Genomic DNA, 20,304 nt, shown 5'->3' with positions numbered 1-20,304 from the left:
AAGGTTTCTAACAAAGCAATGCAAATGATTACTGTAGCTTACCATGTCCTGTCATTGCACAGTGTCTTTCAGTGCTTTATCACTCCATTTTACAAAAAAATGTATCCTTATGATCTAGAATATTAGATGCAATATTAGTCCATCGTTTATAACTGTGAAATAGATGTGTGGGAATGTTTGTAAATGCAATAAATGTAGAGATCCCCTCAATTCAAGGGAGAGATGTTCGGTGGGCTTTTTCTATGACTGAGTGATGACATTGCAGATAGCATTTTCATGCAGGAAGGACTAAGTGCATTCCGCTGTGTATAGCAAAAGTGAGGTGTGAGTTAGGGTTAGTGAAGCAAGAGTAAGTGTACCTCTATCTCCGAGAAGCCTCTCCCTTTCTTCGCCCATCTTGTATTTCTAGCTTACCATCACCCACACGACTTCCTCTCCTGTCTGCTTCTATATTAGTCTGCCTCTCCTCTCTGATTGAAACAGCAAGTCTGTTGGAAAGGCCATTTTAATATTGTCATCTACAATCTGTGTGGAAAATGGAATGGATTTTAGTAAGTATAGCAGTGGAAAAGCTCTGATACCACAATCAATGAATGTGTAAACATAATCGAAGTTGAGAGAATATAGACTACTCCTGTTATATTATTGGATTCCCTTGTTGCCTTTGTACGGCACCATTATTATTTTGTATCTTGTATCTCACCACACAAGAAGCTATGTGTTGGCCGAGGGTCCACTCCTGTGGGGTTGTGGGCACAGGCCTAAGTCCATAGCAAATGTATTACATTGCATTATGGGTTTGTGGGAGGATAGTCCCTTAGGATAAAGACTGGTTTGCCTGTGTGAAATTATCAACGATGCAGTGGGATGCTTCGAAATGCCTATGTCATGTGCTGATGGCATGTTGTCAGTGTTAGATAACATTATTGACTTAATTTACCGTTTGTTAGTTGTCCTGTGCCGGTTCAGTGATTATCACTGGAAATGGGCCAGGCCTCAAAATGTTCCCAATATGGTTTGTTTTAATTGGGCATTGCCTGCATCTGTCTATCAGCTTGCCCCTTCCCTGTACATATGCACATATTTCATTATTTAAACCATCTTGAGATTAAGATTTTCAAACTTGTTTGTTTTACTCACAGGACCATCCATGTGTAGATCACAGGCGGCCGGTGGCACCTTAATAAGGTGAGGACGGGCCCATATTAATGGCTGGAATGGCATAAATGGAATGGTATCGAACACAAACACATGGTTTCCATGTGTTTTATACCATTCCATTGACTCCATTCCAGCCATTACTATGAGCCGTTCTCCACTCAGCAGCCCCTTATGCAGATATAAATTATTTTGTAGTATATTGTACAGTAAAAAGGTTAATTTGCAAATAGGTTCAGTATTTATGTCTTAGTCACCAGAGTGTGTATTGGTGTTTGTGTGTGTGGTACTCAGTGGATATACTGTAGGGAATCTAGGCAGGGACATCCATTCGATGAGTTATTTAATTCACTGGAGCTATATTTAAAGAGTACATCAATAAAACACCAAGTTTCCTTTCATACAATATATGTTTAAATAATGAAAGGTATCATCATGTATGAAACTGTTCTCTCTTGTTCTCCTCTCCGTGTGTCTGATATCTAGTCATAATATCAGTTATTAGTTAAGATCAGGATGGTGATTGCAGATTCAACAAAGCTAAAACACGGCTATGTGAATCTTAAGGATATTTTAACATACAGTAATAGCATACAATAATAGCGTACAATAATATTGTATCATAGATTGTTGCTTTTGTTCACTCTTTTCATTGACATCCTTACATGTGAAACCTATATGGAGATAAACCTGGTCATCATGAATTTGGAATACCTCTTTCCAAAGGAGACCTTGATGGGAGGTGCCCATGCAGATAGTAAATTGAGGTAGCACTCTGACTAAAAAATATACAGTATACTAATATGGTCTGTTAATAAGCATCTCATAGAAATGACTACAACATAATGCAAATGCTCATCTTTGTGCATTGCACATTGGATAAAAAAGCCAGTCTTTTTCTGCAAAACATGGCTTTCAATTAAATATTTAAATAGTGATTATTAATTGATAGGAATTTCCACAAGCTCTGCTGTGAGAGAGGGAAGTTTAACTGCTGAATTATTGAACTTGTTTTAAAAGCATCTGCACACAATTAGAGGGGATTTTTACTAGAAATATGAAGTCGTGCTTCAGAAATACCGATAGAGGAAATTTAGGAATTTATACAAGTATTCTCTTGTCTGGTTACCAGTCTTTTTAGCTAACATTCCACTCCTTGCCACTCCTGTCATTTGCCAAAAACCGGAGTGGCAAGGGGTGGAACGTAATACCTGAACAGAGACTGCAACCAGGCTAGGTATTCTCTTGTAATTATAAAAAATGTGTGAGTGTTTCTGTGTGTGGTTGCAGTACCTCCCTGATATCTGGTAATGACAGGGCTCTCTTTATTTGCTACTCATACACCAACTTAATCTTTATTAATACTAATTTATGCTAACATAAACACTTTTTTTCAAAGTCAATATTCAATTAAATGGATTATCAACATTTTTAACAACCGGAGTACCAGATATTTTTTATGTAAATCCTAAGCACAAGGAGGTGTAAGGTGTAAGGTGTGTGTAAGATAAGAAAAAACAGAGAGAATCTTAATCGTAATATATATTATTTAATGCTTTCTATAACATCCTCATTATAACAGTATCAGCCAGAAAACGCAACATAAAACATCTAAATGTAACAGGGTAATAATATAAGGATGAAACACCAGATTATATACATAGACGAACTAGATGGTAATTTTCCATGAAGAAAACTTGTGGGACTTGCTTTAACTCTTTAAAAGTATTTTTGTGGTAGTGGAAGAAGTTTAAAACATTTTAATTAAGCTAAGCAGTTAAATATAGTCAAAGCTAAATGTAGTAAAATAATTTGTCTGCTTACTTTGATATACTACTTTATCAACCTTATTACCTTGGATTATGGGGCAGTTAGATCACACATTTCATCAGAAATAACTACATCCAGACTACACTTTTATACACTCTCTTACTTGAATATCACGGTATATGACAACTGTAATAACAGATTACAGAAGATAATGAGGCATTGTTGAAGTTTTAAATAAAACCTAACTGTATTTTTTCACAACATATTTGGATGACAGCAGGATGTTCATTAAGTCCTCTCTGGGCTGGAGGAGGATAAATGGGAAGAGGGACCCCTTCCTTCAGAGCCCCTCTGCTCCCAGGGGGACACACAAGTTAACTGAGCATAGCATACATCTGATAATCATTATTTGAAATGCAATTGTAGTTTAGTTTTTTTACCATGAGCATGTAGACAGTTAAATATGTATTTTGCTTTCACAACGTATTTTGACTTTTGCTTACTTACAGTAATATGAAGGAAGAACTAATGCAAGCAGTGAAATGTGATACCAATGTTTTGGTCAAGATTCATACCTGAGAGATGTCTGAAGTGAAAATGCAGTACACATGGTTGTGATAGCTGAAGTACGTCTGCAGCACACCTGAATGGAGGCAACGTTGTGGATGAGAAATGAACACTGGATTCAGCCTGGTATTCTTTTCTATGGTAGCAGCTTGTATCAACCGTGCGTACCCTCTATCATGAAACAATGTCAAGATGGGCTTGCTTTACCTGGATAGCAGATCCTTGTTGAAGTCGCCACAGACGATGATCGGTTCAGTGCCTTTAAACTATGACAATGGAAGGAGTGTGTGTGTGTGTATTGGTTTTAATGTGTTTATTACTTCTTACCTGTATAAAATTATAATTTTGGCACTTCAAACAGACTAAGTAAGCAAGGCTATTAATGCTCAGTGAGACCATATGTTGCTGTGGTAACCAGGGAACTTTCACTGGCAAAGTTACATAACAGTGGGAAGTTAGATGAAAGGAAAACACCACTCAAAAATATATTTTGGTATTTGTTGCATTAGTCCACTGTTGATAGTCTAATTTGTTTTGCATGTCAGCAATCAAGTTTTCAAGATATAAAACTTTCAAAATACAGAAAGTGTCACAGTATGATATAAAACACATGACACTTTATGCATTTTGAAAGTTCTATATCTTGAAAACTTGACTGCTGATATGCAAAACACTTTGGGACTGTATCAACAGTGGACGAAAGAAACAAATACAAAAATATACAATCCTTTTTGAGTGGAATTTTCCTTAATGAAAGCAGTTGATACAATTACTTAAACAGCTTTACCTCATGATTGGTAGAAGCTATTCCTTTTCTGATTTCAGATTTGAAAAACTGAGAATTAGAGGCAGTTTTCATATGCTCTGCGTTTTTGTCTAATTTGTTGGAACTGCGTTTACTGAAACACATGTACGTTTGATTGGTAGAATATAAGTATGTTCTAATTTCAGTTTTGAATATCAGAAAAGCAGACTTAGATATTTCATATGTGCTATGTTTTTTTCAAATTTGTTGGGAAAGTGGTCTAAGTAGCTGATTGTGTCAAAAGTGACATTGTTTACGCCGAATAGAATACGTCTTTATCAATAAAACGTCACAATAAGGTCCAGAGCGTTCAATTTTCCTGCTGGGGGGCAAGGAGACCCCATGCTCCGGAATTGTTAAATAAATGTTAACTATTTGGCTGTAATGTCATCACCTCTTGAAGAGCATAGTCAGAACTACACATTTCCGATTATTCCATGCAAAACAATTACGCACATTTTAGCTCTATCGTCTGAGTTATACAGCAAGTAACTGCATCCTTTTCATGATCAGTAAACATTAATTGATCATGTAATTTCAGATATGTGAGGGTAACCTCACGATATCTTTCAATATTGGATATTTGAGTTTTATAAAATAAACGTGAACTATACCTGACAAGTATGACTGGTTCAGGTTAATTTCCCATCATTTGTGGGATCTGCCTATCAAGCAGCAGAAGGGCGCATTTGCCGATTTACTGTTAGCTGATGTTTACTTTGCAAGCTATCGTACTGATATAAATGTTGTACAGTTGTCTAAACATAGTGGTAAGTGGACCTAATGTACTTTTTTTCTCCAACCAACATAGTCCTACCTAGCGAAGTTAGCTAACGTTATCCCCTTTTCAACATTGTTTTTAAGAATGTTAAATCACGATTGCTGCTGACAGACATGATAGGCTACATTGACTGATGGACAACGTCAAATTGGTTAGCTAGCTAATAACACATCACGTCAATATGGCTAGTTAACAAGCTAACTTTCAGGGGATAAACTAGATGGCTATATCCAAATATTGCTTGATTTGCTTGCCATCTATAGGGGTGATGCCAGTAGTCCAACTGACAACTTTACCAGGACGAGGACTTACCGATCTAAAGCTCGTTCCAAAAGCCTAATTTCTGAGGAAGCAAGGCTAAATGACACGTTGTTTGCTTAGCTAGCTAGCCAGCTAGCTACTTGCCAAATGGATAGGCTACCCTCATGTATCTGAACATACATGATCGATTGATGTTTACTGATCATGAAAAACATGCAGTTACTTGCTCTATAACTCTGATGATACATTAATGTGGAATAATCGGGAATGTGTAGTTCTGACTATCCTCTTCAAGATTATATTATATTAAAACCAAATACTTGTAACATTTACCCCTTGAAAACGGCACGCAGTTGTCAATGGTTTTAGCGGAGTTGAGGGTCTACTTGCCCCCCAGCAGCCAAATCGAATGCTCTGCACCGTATTGTGATGTTTTATTGATAATGACCTATAGAATATTGGTGTCACAATGGGCCCCTTTAGAATGTTGAGGAAATCCCTTGAAAGTTGATGGAGAAGGATAAGAAAAACAAAAAGCTTAATAGTTTAAACAAGTATAAATGTTATAAAAAAGTTGTATACTAGCACACTATTCCAGGCCTGTCTACGCGTTTTAAAGTTTCTAGCTTAAACTGTGTAATAGGTGTAGCGTTCTAAATAATAACTATAAATTAGAAATAATTATTGCTGTCGCAAGTCCCATTATGCAAGTCCCATTAATAAAAAGTCAGAAGTATGACAAAGATTTAGAGTGGGACGTTTGCTGTCGCAAGTCCCGTTAAAAATGTGGATTCGGGAGAAAAAGAGAGGAGGAAAGTCAAACCAAGCATTGAGAATAAATAATCTTATCATATTCATTTTCATTCCGCTCCTGTTCACATTGCAATCATAATTAGCAGAAGTACCTTTTATTATCTTTATTCGTTTAGTTAAATGTAGAGTTTAGGGATTGAGCCGAAGGCAACTTCAGAGCTGGGTCAGTCTGTAGGGACGAGTGGGGACAGGGGTCATGAGGGAGAGCTGGTTTGTGCTTCTCAGTGCACATTCATTCAAAACTCATAAAGGGAATGCCCGGCACATGCACCTGGTTACAGTCGTCAGGCAGCTGGAGGTGGGTGTGATCTGGGGATGGGCAGATAGGGTCATGAAGGTCAAAAAACAGACGGCGATGGTTGTCAGGGTTCACAGCATGGGCTCCCTGCAGAGCACAATCTCCAGCTCGGAGCGGTACAACTTGCCCCCGTCCGACAGGGCCATGATGCTCTTCTTGTAGCCAGTCAGGTTTTTGGTGTCCACCTCCTGAGAGAAGACAAGACACCCTTATCCATACAGGTGCTTCTGTAATGATGCATTAGAATGAGAGATTCAGCATTATGGGGAATTGAGAGTTAAACTCCAAACCTTCAATATTATCTCACCTTTTTGTTCTTTTCATAGAGGTCACGCAACAGAGCATCGAGCTCCTGCTCATCAATGTAGCCGTTTCCATCCTGGAAGGAAGAAGGGAAACGTATCATAAGCCTGCATTAGAACCTCTCCCAATTCCTAGCTTTCAATGGAAGTTTAAAAAAGTACACGCCCCTTGACATTTCACTCATGAATCCAAAATATGTATTGTATATGGCTGCTCAAGAGCAATAACTTTAAATGCATAAGGAGATATTATGGAGAGGAAGGGCCATGGCACTGAAGATACAGTGGTGTTGTGTTTCTTTGGGAATGGGGGAAACAGGCTCTCTTGGTTGCGGGCTTTCAAAAAAGTTTTATTTTTCAAAGCTCTGTGCATTTACATTTTGGCACTGTAGCCATGTTAGTTTTCAGTTGACCTGGTGTGCTTCTTACTCTCGTCAGTCTTTTTACCCATAATTCTATAACAGTGACAGCGGCTGCCAGTGATTCAGCTGCAGGGGGAGGTTGAAACAAACACTGAAATAATTATGCATGTAAATGTTTGAAGCATATCATATGTACACTGGCGGTGTTTCATTTCTAATTGAGTGTCCCCAGTCCTCTCAGCAAGCCTCTAGTTCAGACATAGGCACGCAAATATTTGTTCAACTTAAGACACAGACTCTAACCTCTCACCCTGCGGATGTAATAGTTGTCGTATGGATTGTTAGTTACAATATTGTAAAACTGTTGTACATCAAATATAACCCTTAATAGAGAATAATGCATGCTCGTGTTGGAAAATGTAGCAACATACTGTAATTCAATAGAGAATAATGTATATGTAATGAAATATGTATCACGATGCAAAGCAATGACGACAAGAAATTGACAGAGATACAGTGCAGGTTTTGAATAAGGCCAAATCAAATAGTCCATATCTCTATCAATTCATCCTAGGGGAATCAACAACACACGAGTGATATGAGTTGGCGGTTTATTCGTTTGAAGTCAGCTCCCTATCGACTACATGCCAAGCTAGCTGTAATGCTATTATCCCAAGACATTACTACATTCCACAACAGAAGTTTGTTCCTGAAATCTGACATCACCAGTCCACAAATGGCAAACATGTTCAACCAACACCCAAACATGTTCAACCAACACCCAAACATGTTCAACCAACACCCAAACATGTTCAACCAACACCCAAACATGTTCAACCAACACCCAAACATGTTCAACCAACACCCAAACATGTTCAACCAACACCCAAACATGTTCAACCAACACCCAAACATGTTCAACCAACACCCAAACATGTTCAACCAACACCCAAACATGTTCAACCAACACCCAAACATGAACAGCAGGTGTACCAATCAGGCTTATTTATCTATCCGGGTGAGCGGAAAGACCCCTGTTTTGCATAGACCTGGCTTTCACGACAGAGAGGAAAGTCAGTCATAACAAACAACTCAGTCATCCACCAAGCCTGATTGAAGGTTAAATACCTCTATAGCAAACTGTATCCTTTTACAATATCCAATCACATATCTAAATGTACCTTGTTGTAGAATGTGAAGATAGCATTGAACTGCTCAGAGGTCAGCTTGATATCCTGTAAAACACATTTGGAAATAACAGAGCAACATCATTTTATTGAGTTAAATCGCAAATTAATGATTGTGTTTTGAAATATCTAATTATCATGTTTCTGGTATGTTTATTAGGCCAAATTACTGTGAAAACGACATTTGTTTGAAGGGATTATCAGTTCCTCTTGCACACTCCTCACCTGGAATTTCAGTAAGAAATTTTCCTGAACTGGGAGAAGCCTTAAAAAAGAAGAACAGAGAATAATTTCCATGAAAAAACGTGTTAGGAGTGTTGGATGCTGAAGGCACACATGAAATATAAACATTTCTTCTTAGTTGCTGACAGTCACCTCGCCATTTCAGACAGGCCCAGCTTCCCATCTCCGTTTAGATCAAACATCTTGAGCTACAGGGAGAGAGAGAGAGAGAGAGAGAGAGAGAGAGAGTGAGATAGAGAGAGACATTAAAGCAATGGGCCTTCCCCAGTTGTGACAGCAAGTTTGGCTCTTCACACATTATTATTTTGATTTACCTCTGTTGGCAGTCTGTTGTACATACAAGTTGCTAGTCAACTCTAAGATTGGAAAAGATTGGTTCTCTCCCCAGAGTAATTCAGGTCAAGCTTTAGGCCTTGAGGTTGAAACAGGTGTTTGCACATCTGCTGTAGGAACACACAACCCATAGGACATTGTGAGTCCCACTCCCAACCACTGAACCACATAGCAGCCACCACCATGACGAGACAAAATATACATAAAGTACACTCTTAGAAAAAAGGGTTCTTTGGCTGTTCCCATAGTTGAGCCATTTTTGTTTCCAGGCAGAACACTTTTTGGTTCCACGTAGAACCCCTTTGGGTTGCACGTAGAACCCTCTGTGGTGCAGGATGTTGGTTACTTCTCAGATAAGTCTGTGAGGAAGGGCTTGGGTACGATACAGGAAGGGATTCATTTAGACTGAAAAGACTCACTATTGTCTGTGTGTACTCGTGAAGCTTCTGGTCATCGTAGTGTCTGTTGGCTTTCTTCAGCAGGTCTGAGAGGAATCCCTGTGGAGTGGAGAAATATGAATAAACTATAATTGACTAATAGGGCAAAAACAATCCTATGACCTTAGTGAGCCTGGCTTGTCTATACTTTAGCCCAGAGGCCCCAGTTATTGGTTTCCCGTCAGTTATATAAGTATTGACTTACATAGAGTTGGAGGTATCACATACATTCTCAGATCCTTTATTGACAGAAAGGGTCATTCTATCTATCACTACCAGCTTGTTTTACAGTAAGACCCTGCTGATAAGACAGCAGAAAATACTTTAGAAATGAATTAACGGAAACGGTGAACGGAAAGGCTCTGGAGCAACGAACCGCCCTTGCTGTCTCTGCCAGGCCGGTTCCCCTCTCTCCACTGGGATTCTCTGCCTCTAACCCTGTTACAGGGGCTGAGTCACTGGCTTGCTGGTGCTCTTTCATGCCGTCCCTAGGAGGGGTGCGTCACTTGAGTGGGTTGAGTTACTGACGTGATCTTCCTGTCTGGGTTGGCGCCCCCCCTTGGTTTGTGCTGTGGTGGAGACCTTTGTGGGTTATACTCGGCCTTGTCTCCGGATTGTAATGTTGGTGGTTGAGGATTTCCCTCTAGTGGTGCGGGGGCTGTGCTTTGTCAAAGTGGGTGGGGTTATATCCTTCCTGTTTGGCCCTGTCCGGGGGTTTCTTCGGATGGGGCCACAGTGTCTCCTGACCGCTCCTGTCTCAGCCTCCAGTATTTATGCTGCAGTAGTTTATGTGTCGGGGGGCTAGGGTCAGTTGGTTACCTGGAGTACTTCTCCTGTCTTATCCAGTGTCCTGTGTGAATTTAAGTATGCTCTCTCTAATTCTTTCGTTCTCTCTTTCTCTCTGAGAACCTGAGCCCTAGGACCATATGTCAGGACTACCGGGCATGATGACACCTTGCTGTCCCCAGTCCGCCTGGCCTTGCTGCTATTCCAGTTTCAACTGTTCTGCCTGCGGTTACGGAACCCCTACCTGTCCCAGACCTGCTGTTTTCAACTCTTAATGATCGGCTATGAAAAGCCAACTGAGATTTATTCCTGATTATTATTTGACCATGCTTGTCATTTATGAACATTTTGAAAATCTTGGCGCTCTCTAATTTTCTCCTTCTCTCTTTCTTTCTCTCGGAGGACCTGAGCCCTAGGACCATACGTCGGGACTACCGGCCGTGGTGACTCCTTGCTGTCCCCAGTCCGCCTGGCCTTGCTGCTATTCCAGTTTCAACTGTTCTGCCTGCGGTTATGGAACCCCTACCTGTCCCAGACCTGCTGTTTTCAACTCTTAATGATCGGCTATGAAAAGCCAACTGAGATTTATTCCTGATTATTACTTGACCATGCTTGTCATTTATGAACATTTTGAAAATCTTGGCTCTCTCTAATTTTCTCCTTCTCTCTTTCTTTCTCTCGGAGGACCTGGGCCCTAGGACCATGCGTCGGGACTGCCGCCCGTGGTGACTCCTTGCTGTCCCCAGTCCGCCTGGCCTTGCTGCTATTCCAGTTTCAGCTGTTCTGCCTGCGGTTATGGAACCGCCACCTGTCCCAGACCTGTTGTTTTTCAACTCTTGATGATCGGCTATGAAAAGCCAACTGAAAATTATTCATGATTATTATTTGACCATGCTTGTCACTTATGAACATTTTTGAACATCTTGGCATAGTTCTGTTATAATCTCCACCCGGCACAGCCAGAAGAGGACTGGCCACCCCTCATAGCCTGGTTCCTCTCTAGGTTTCTTCCTAGGTTTTGGCCTTTCTAGGGAGTTTTTCCTAGCCACCGTGCTTCTACACCTGCATTACTAGCTGTTTGGGGTTTTAGGCTGGGTGTCTGTACAGCACTTCGAGATATTAGCTGATGTACGAAGGGCTATATAAAATAAAATTGAATTGAAAATTGAATTACAGTTTCAGACAATAGCATAATGGGTGGTATTACAAGTCATGATTTGTATAGTGTCCTCGTCTGACAGCCGTTGAGAAGAGAGGAATTTGCATTATCCCCATTTGCCTCACTGCATCAACACAACAACTATACCTGCAAGTTGTTGGGTGTTGGTTTCTAAAGCTTAATTTACATTGTATAGCATAATAATGCATCTCCTTGTTATCTTATAGCTGGATCGAATGACAAGGAGACATAACTATTGACTATGGTTGGAACTCTACCATAGTTTGTAAAAGGACATACTGTACATGTCTCCTATGGATGGGTAGTCATTTCCTGCAGTCAAATGACTCATGGGTGGAATGTTATTCATATTTTTCATAATTAATAAAACAGCTGAAAATCATTTTTTTCTATGTCAAATGGTTTTGTCTTCTGTGATGTATATGAAGTGTAATATTGGGATCCAAACTCAAAATGTAACACATTTCAACTCTGTATCTGACATGGTACTTGTGTTTTCTTTTTCTAAGCCCCTTTGGTTTCAAAGTAGATTTGTTTAAGACTACCAAGAAACACTCTGTGTGACCCTGATTTAGCTCACTGCAGTAAAACGTTAACAAGTGAGACACCATACCTTCAGTTCATTAGCTTCAATGTACCCACTGCGATCTGTATCGTATCGTCGCCATGCCTATATATGCAAATACAAAGTCACACTCATTAGAAAGAAAAAAAAATAGACACAGCAAATCACTTTCTCCCACAGTAGTACCAATCACTTTTTAAATGAGCCACCTCATTCCTCCACTCACAATCAAGCACCCCCACCTCTAATGTTCTGTGACACCAAAGCAATCAAACTGGATTGTATTAATAGGATTGCATGTGACATGCATTAATTACTCTCTGGCGGGACAGAGCATTTAAAAAAAAAAAAACATCCAATTTCTGTGGCTGGTAAAAAGCTTTTTCTTCCTGTAATCACACTATGATTTTCATTATACTTTCCAGATTTTCAATTCCGTTCTCCCACACATTGTGAGAGGGCAAGGAGAGAGAAATGCATTTTAATTAATGTTTTAATCTAGCAGCTGTCCCTGATTCCAGAAAGGGCTCTTATCAAAGATAGATGCCCTCCCTCTCCAGATCTATGGAGAATTACAGCAGCACATCTATAATATATGACTCTGAAAATAGAAGTTTGTACTTCCTCATTTGATCCTTTTAAAAGTCTTCCCTACCACACCTGGTGATTTACAAATATTCATTTTCTCTTTCTCATTTCATTTTTTCTGCCTTTGACATAATGGGTGTGCATTAGGTGACTGGATAGTCCCTCCTGTTACTACTGATAATCAAACTATCTCCATTCACACTATGAGGACTAATCTGACAGAGCTGTCAAGTGTCTCTGAAATTGTGTCTGCTCTATGAGTGAGTGATTGTGGCTTTCCCCTTGGCAGAGGACACATACAGTATGACAGAGAAAAATAACCTTTGAGTATGATTCGTTTTTGCAATGTAATTGCAGTGCAATTCAGGAATATGATTTATGTATGATTTGGGCAAGGCCAGGAATCCTACATTTGGATTGTTATTGGTTTTAATTGCTGTGTCTAATTGTTGTTTTTCATTCTGCCTTATTACAGTAGCTCTATATTTCCAATCACAACAACAGACATAAACAGCCTGTACCCGTCTTCAAATTCTTAATACTCAAACCATCTATTTTCACCACTTACCGCCATGAATTCAGAACTGGATCCCACAAACTCTCTGAAGCAAAGCAGGAAGTTTTCCTCTGTGGGCAAAATCTGAGCTAGCTGGAGAAAGAAAGAAAGATTAATGAGGGGGAAAAAATTGAAAACTTTTGTTTCTCTGTGTTTGATTGTGTGAAAAATACTGTGTTAGATGATAGAATCATTATCTCTTAGACAAAGATTACTTGAATAAAGCATCGAGTCATCAACAGTTTTAGAACACATCTACCGTAATAGTGTCTGATTATTTCTGCATTGATATGCAAACTGTCTGAGATCATTAGGAATAATCCTCACTGGTTTATTCAAATCCTCAATGACCTGAAATAGGAAATGGAAAAATGTCAGCTCACCTCAGACATCTCAATTCTCCCATCTGCATTCTTGTCAAACTTTTGCATGAACTCCTTCATCTTCTCTTTGAAAGTGGAGTTTGATGGGTCCTATAAAACATGCACAAATACATGCAAATACAGTTTGTCATGACATAAACATCAGTAAAGATCAGTTGTTTTTTAATGCAAGCCGTCCTCTCATGTAGGGCTGTGGTCACTCACATTGTTGTGACAGAGCTAGTTTTAGTTGTTAATGGTTGTTACACTGGGCAGACAGAGATTGTCTCTCTTAAACAGACAACCCTCTCCTCCCCAGCTAAAGGGCTTGTCATGTTATTGTCACAGACTTTATGCAGCTACATGGAGTTTATGTAACATGATTACTGATGCTCTCTGATTCCTTTGTTGTACACACATGAGATGTGGTGACAGAAAAATTATTGTACTGACTCCTCCCAATAATTTTTTTATTTTCTATCTGTGGGAGAACTCTCTGGAGAACTTTATTTTGATGTTGCTTGAATAATTAATTAGCACTTGGTTGGACAAATCAGTCACATTTTAATTACTGCTAGTGGTCCAAACTCAGTCCTCGGGACCTAAAGGGGTGCACGGTTTGGTTTTCCCCCCAGCACTACACAGCTGATTTAAATAATCATTTGTAGTGATCATTTGTAGTGCTGGGACAAAAACCAAAACATGCACCCCTTGGGGTCCGGAGGACCGAGCTTGGGAAACTCTCCTAGACGGACTAGACAGCTTACAGGCATGAGTTCATATCTCTAGGGCTTGTTACGGAACTCAATTAACCACCTACCAGAATAGGCCACAACCTTGATTAGTGAGGAGATGCCAACATGTGATTGTTGGATTTAAAGAACAATCAAAATACTACCCTCACTATTATCGGTAAAAGTTGGTGGTAGAATTCCTTTGTGCCATTGCTTGTTATCCTGGTACAGGAAACTCACATGACACCAATTACTATGTCAAATATGTTTTTGCAAGAGGTTGTGGTCCTTTGGTTTCACCTGAAAAAACTCCAAACATAGTTAACTTTCTGTTATAATTAAAGACCAGAGCCATGTCACATTCCTTCACTCAATTCAATCAAACCAGCATTACAGTATATCTGCTGTAGCATACTGTGTAATAGCACTATAGAAATTATGTTTAAATTTTTTTGGGATTAAGTACTGTAAAAAATCCACATAGACCCATCAGAGACAGAATAGGACTAAAACATACCATAATGGCAGTAGTTATGGAAACAGAAATACTGTATGAACATTGCATTGACATGTTTGATTGAATTGAGCCTTAAGTCAAGGTCCAGGGATCATTCCCTTACCACTCCGGCCCCTTTCCGTGAAATCTCCAACTCCCTGAAGAAGTTCTCGAGTTCCTTGCCCTCGATATAGCCATTGCCTGCAACAGAAAAAAACTGTGATTTGACCAATCATCCCAAGATTGTATCTAACATACAGGTAGACTGTGAAGCATCAAATATCCCCATGTTATATACAGTATAGGACCACTGTGAAATGTGCATAAATGTGGTTAGTGAGAAGTGAGATTGTACATACTCTTACATTTTATAGCAAATTAGGCCAATACTTCCCTGTTTTACAGCAATTTTTTCAAGTTTATCTTGCTTGCTGGCTGATTGGATGGCTGGCTCAATGACTGACATTATAACTAGCTAATTTGTTGTCCAGGTGGTTAGCATGCTGCGAAGCTGGCTCTGTCTGACGTAATTGGCGAGAAAGCTTGCACCCAAACCATGGAAACTGCTTAATTAAAACCCTTGAAGGGGTCTCCCAGTCTTGAAATGCACCACTACTCTCTCTCTATCTGCCTCTCTCTGCCTCTAATTGCCTCTAATTGCATCTTCCAAAGTCTTTTAAGTCCAGTTATTTGAAAAGACAATGGGGAAATCTCTGCCTGGCATGACAGTGTAAGAAATCAATACAGTAATCTCAACTTCAAACTTCAAATAAATGAGGATTTCCCATCTGTGCCTAGTTGCACCCTTGCCAGGACTATTTGGATGTCTATAAATAATGGTTAAGCTTTAAAAAAGGCAACACTAGTGAGATGGTTATAATAGTGGCTTTTGACAAATACCAACTATGCCTTTCTTATCAGTGTCACGATTTAAATGTCTTACAAATGCCTGTGTATTAATTTGCCTGTGGATTCTAGTGACATTTGCAAGAGGCTGAGTAGCGACGTCTCTGGGGAAGCAGCCAGTATGATATTTACCAGAAGAACAAGTACATGTCATTATGAACAAAGAACATTTGCATTTTGTGATAGCCCTGAATTTGTCTGAACCTTCTTAGTGCTTCTCCTCTCGATGGGATTATGCAGAAAACATGATTTACTCCATATAGAGCGGATTTAATCCTACCAATATCATCATGAATATGCACTTTGTATAGCTATGTGTTAGTAAATCACTTAAGCACCAACAAGCTGGAGTTGAGCATGTACAGTTGAAGTCAGATGTTTACATACACCTTAGCCACATACATTTAAACTCAGTTTTTCACAATTCCTGACATTTAATCTTAGTAAAAATTCCCTGTTTTAGGTCAGTTAGGATCACCACTTTATTTAATAAATGTGAAATGTCAGAATAATAGTAGAGAGAATGATTTATTTCAGCTTTTCTTTCTTTCATCACATTCCCAGTGGGTCAGACGTTTACATACACTCAATTAGTATTTGGTAGCATTGGTGAAACGTTTCGGGTAGCCTTCCACAAGCTTCCCACAATAAGTTGGGTGAATTTTGGCCCATTCCTCCTGACAGAGATGGTGTAACTGAGTCAGGGTTGTAGGCCTCCTTGCTCACACACGCTTTTTCAGTTCTGCCCACAAATGTTCTATAGGATTGAGGTCAGGGCTTTGTAATGGCCACTCCAATACCTTGACTTTGTTGTCCTTAAGCCATTTTGCCACAACTTTGGAAGTATGCTTGGGGTCATTGCCCATTTGGAAGACCCATTTGCGACCAAGCTTTAACTTCCTGACTGATGTCTTGAGATGTTGCTTCAATATATCCACATAATTTTCCTCCCTCATGATGCCATCTATTTTGTGAAGTGCACCAGTCCCTCCTGCAGCAAAGCACCCCCACAACATGATGCTGCCACCCCTGTGCTTCACGTTTGGGATGGTGTTCTTCGGCTTGCAAGCTTCCCCCTTTTTCCTCCAAACATAACGATGGTCATTATGGCCAAACAGTTCTATTTTTGTTTCATCAGACCACAGGACATTTCTCCAAAAAGTACAATCTTTGTCCCCATGTGCAGTTGCAAACCGTAATCTGGCTTTTTTATGGCAGTTTTGGAGCAGTGGCTCCTTCCTTGCTGAGCTGCCTTTCAGGTTATGTCGATATAGGACTTGTTTTACTGTGGATATAGATACTTTTGTACCTGTTTCCTCCAGCATCTTCACAAGGTGCTTTGCTGTTGTCCTGGGATTGATTTGCACTTCTCGCACCAAAGTACATTCATCTCTGGGACACAGAATGCGTCTCCTTCCTGAGCGGTATGACGGCTGCGTGGTCCCATGGTGTTTATACTTGCGTACTATTGTTTGTACAGATGAACGTGGTACCTTCATGCGTTTGGAAATTGCTCCCAATGATGAACCAGACTTGTGGAGGTAAAAAAAAAAATCTTGAGGTCTTGGCTGATTTCTTTTGATTTTCCCAGGATGTCAAGCAAAGATGCACTGAGTTTGAAGGTAGGCCTTGAAATACATCCACAGGTACACCTCCAATTGTCTCAAATTATTTCATTTAGCCTAACAGAAGCTTCTAAAGCCATGACATAATTTTCTGGAATTTTACAAGCTGTTTAAAGGCACAGTCAACTTACTGTATGTAAACTTCTGACTCACTGGAATTGTGATACAGTGAAATAATCTGCCTGTAATCAATTGTTGGAAAAATTACTTGTGTCGTGCACAAAGTAGATGTCCTCACCGACTTGCCAAAACTATAGTTTGTTAACAAGAAATTTGTGGAGTGGTTGAAAAACGAGTTTTAATGACTTCAACCTAAGTGTATGTAAACTTCCAACTTCAACTGTATATTGCAGAGAATGCTGTGTATGATAATGTGACCAAAAACAGTACACTAGCCCAGAGTATGTAATGCAATGTCCCATGATCTTTCAATTATCTACTCATTTACTTTTGGGGTCTATTTCATTGGAAAATTTCCATCCACAATGAATGAATCCTGAATGTTTGTCTAAACAATTGTGGCAAAAGAATGTGGCCAACTGTATTGGTTTAGGTCCCACTTTGTGGCCACAGACATGTCCAACATTATCTGATATTAGCTTCCTATTTATTCTTAAAAGTAAAGGTATCCCTCAGAATGTAACAACTTCATAGTAGCACTCTACTGTTATGCAGTCAGAATGCATTATAAGACTTGTTTTAGTTTGACCCATATGTCTTATCCGCTCATTATGATCTTGTCCTATCAGCCATTTTGACTCATTTTTTTTGACATATAGCATTATTTGCTATTAGTTTACAATTACTAGGCTAATATCATTAACAAATGCTGAGAGACATTGGCAATCATGGTGTTATGTGTTTCACGTGCCAGTACATTTGATGAACTGTTCAAAAATACTAGCTGATTACCTAATCCCCACAAGACTGGTGGATTCTGATTTCGAAGCCATGCAGAATCTACAAAAGAGTACATTATAACGGGACTACACTATCATGCCAAGTCTTACAATTATAACTGCATCATAATGCACATCTGAAATGTCAATATCAGACACACATTCGTCAGGTATATACAGTAACTCTGTGTGTTCTCCATAGCAAAAATATTCATTTAACATTTTTGTGCGCCTAATTATTTCAGCACCATGGACAACGGCGAAATCGGTATCCCAAATTATCTGGCCTGGCCCGTTAGGCATATTTGCACCAGAGCAGAAAAGCACCCCGTAGCCCTACTCTATCCGTATGTCATGTTGTCTTTGCAGCAAATGCTCAAGCCAGAGAGACAGTGCGGTATATGCCCTATAGGGTGGAAACACAGCACCAATCCCTGTTTGCGCTCAGAGAACATAAACACCCAGAGGGAACGTAAAGTGATCCAAGAGACTCCTCGCGATTTGAGGGTTCTCATTCCGCTTCAACAACTGGTCGGGACGGAATCTGCAGTTAACACTATTAATGGGGGAGGATGCCCAGAGGATGCGAATGGCAATGAGTGTGAAGGGGCGTGGGCTCGTGCGCTTGAAATGAGCTGAGAACTCGTCATTTTATACCATATAATACTGGAAGTATACAGTAGCCTGTCTCCGTTTTAGTTGCGATTTAATCTGTATCGTGAATTACACAAATGTAATACTATTGAATCAAACTTTTATTTATGATGAAAATGTCTGTAAACAGTAGGAATTTGATTGACCACCTTCCTCCTCTTTTCAAACATTTAGTTTTATTTTAGACGCAACTTTCTAAAGCAGGATTCCAACCATCAATGATGATGCCTATGGAAACTCTGAGTCTGTCCTGGGTCCTGACAACATCATCCATATGTTTTTATTTTGTTTAATCCTTTATAAAACAATACAGTTGAATAATATGGTTAGTTTATTTAAGTATTCAGTTAGGTTGTAAATAATTAGGCCAAGGCCTATACAAAAGTATAATTTATTGTGTGGTTAGGCTACATACGTTTTATATGGACGACGGACCGTGGCACACGCCCATCCATCCTTTAGCGCACCGTGCACTGAGGTATGGCCTAGCCGTCAGATGCGTATTGATCGACCAAACAGACTGATGTACATTGTAATACTGATGTATTACATTTATCTGATTGGATTATTGTAATAACAGAATAAAAGTCATGCATCCATGCAATCAACCTTTTTAAATGAAACATTTCCATGAGCAATTAATACACAGTAACCTATTCTAACCTTTCTAAGGATATAATATAGTGGCCACAATGAATTACCTTTGTTTAAATGATGATTTATAAATAATCTCAACAGTAACACCAGGAGTTTTCTAGCTGCTTTCCTAACTGTCAAGCACTTCTTTTTTTCCCACACAAAACGAAAAAAAATCGACTTTCAAAACATCCAGCGGATTAGACTGTACGATTTTTCATCTTGGCCAAAAGTTATTTCCAGTTATGATATACAACACTTTTTAGACAACGATATCCCAATATCCAAACTGCATCTTAAGAAAAGCCTTGATAAGCCTATGATATTTTTTACTTGTAAATCAAAAGATGTGATGGACTATTTATAGCCTATGTAACCTACTCTATTCGACATGTTAGCTTACATTTATATCTGCATTTGAAACAATACCTAGTTTTTTTTTAAAGTGCTGCGTAAAATTCTAAGTAACATTTGGATAACTTTGCTCTCCGCTACTGACCGTCGGTATCGAAATGGTTCCAGATGTCGATGAACTGGGTGGCGCTCAATTCCGCCAGATGAAGGTGTGGAGGCTGCTGTAGTTTGTTTGCCATCTTCTCAACAACTTTTCCTCCTGTGCGCTAGAATATCCCGTGCAAACTTTTTCTCTGTAGGTCCACAATCCACACTAACAACCCTGCGCGCTGCCGGAGCTTTTAAACCAAAGCAGAGACTGCAGTTCCCATGTAGCCATGCGGGTGGCGCAGTGACACCAATATCAATGCCCCCACACATCCATTCGTCTGTGTTCGGCTGCTTCTGCGAGGTATCATGCGGAGAGGGATATTTAATTAATAGTCCGAATGCATCCAAATAACTTCAATGGACTGAACCTTCTGTTGCTGATCGGGTTTTGAACTCTGCCACCTAGAACCAGATTTCTAGGCTATTTGGTTAAAATTATGTAAATCACAGTGCGAGTCTGTGCAGGAATTGTTTTGCTCCATGGGCAGACAATTGC

The 20,304-nt window shown here is 39.6% G+C and overlaps 1 protein-coding gene and 1 long non-coding RNA gene across 2 annotated transcripts; one reads left to right on the top strand and one right to left on the bottom strand.

Annotated features, from left to right (window-relative positions):
• Positions 1-4,947: 4,947 nt before the first annotated feature.
• LOC139539904 (uncharacterized) lies at positions 4,948-11,665 on the top strand. The gene is made up of 2 exons (XR_011668034.1): positions 4,948-5,070; positions 10,224-11,665. It is a non-coding gene; the product is annotated as an uncharacterized lncRNA (long non-coding RNA).
• Positions 6,245-19,984, bottom strand: LOC139539903 (calretinin-like). The gene is made up of 11 exons (XM_071343286.1): positions 19,804-19,984; positions 14,709-14,785; positions 13,376-13,465; positions 13,005-13,085; positions 11,897-11,953; positions 9,300-9,377; positions 8,680-8,735; positions 8,530-8,569; positions 8,299-8,352; positions 6,761-6,832; positions 6,245-6,641 (listed from the first exon to the last, which is right to left on the bottom strand). Exons 1-11 carry the CDS (start codon positions 19,895-19,897, stop codon positions 6,525-6,527), a joined length of 816 nt encoding a protein of 271 aa, XP_071199387.1. The 5' UTR covers positions 19,898-19,984; the 3' UTR covers positions 6,245-6,524.
• Positions 19,985-20,304: the final 320 nt, after the last annotated feature.

Source organism: Salvelinus alpinus, chromosome 15, assembly GCF_045679555.1.
Source record: "Salvelinus alpinus chromosome 15, SLU_Salpinus.1, whole genome shotgun sequence".
Classification (NCBI taxonomy): Eukaryota; Metazoa; Chordata; class Actinopteri; order Salmoniformes; family Salmonidae; genus Salvelinus; species Salvelinus alpinus.
Note: the sequence above shows the minus strand (reverse complement) of the source record. Positions and strands in the feature narration are given on the sequence as shown.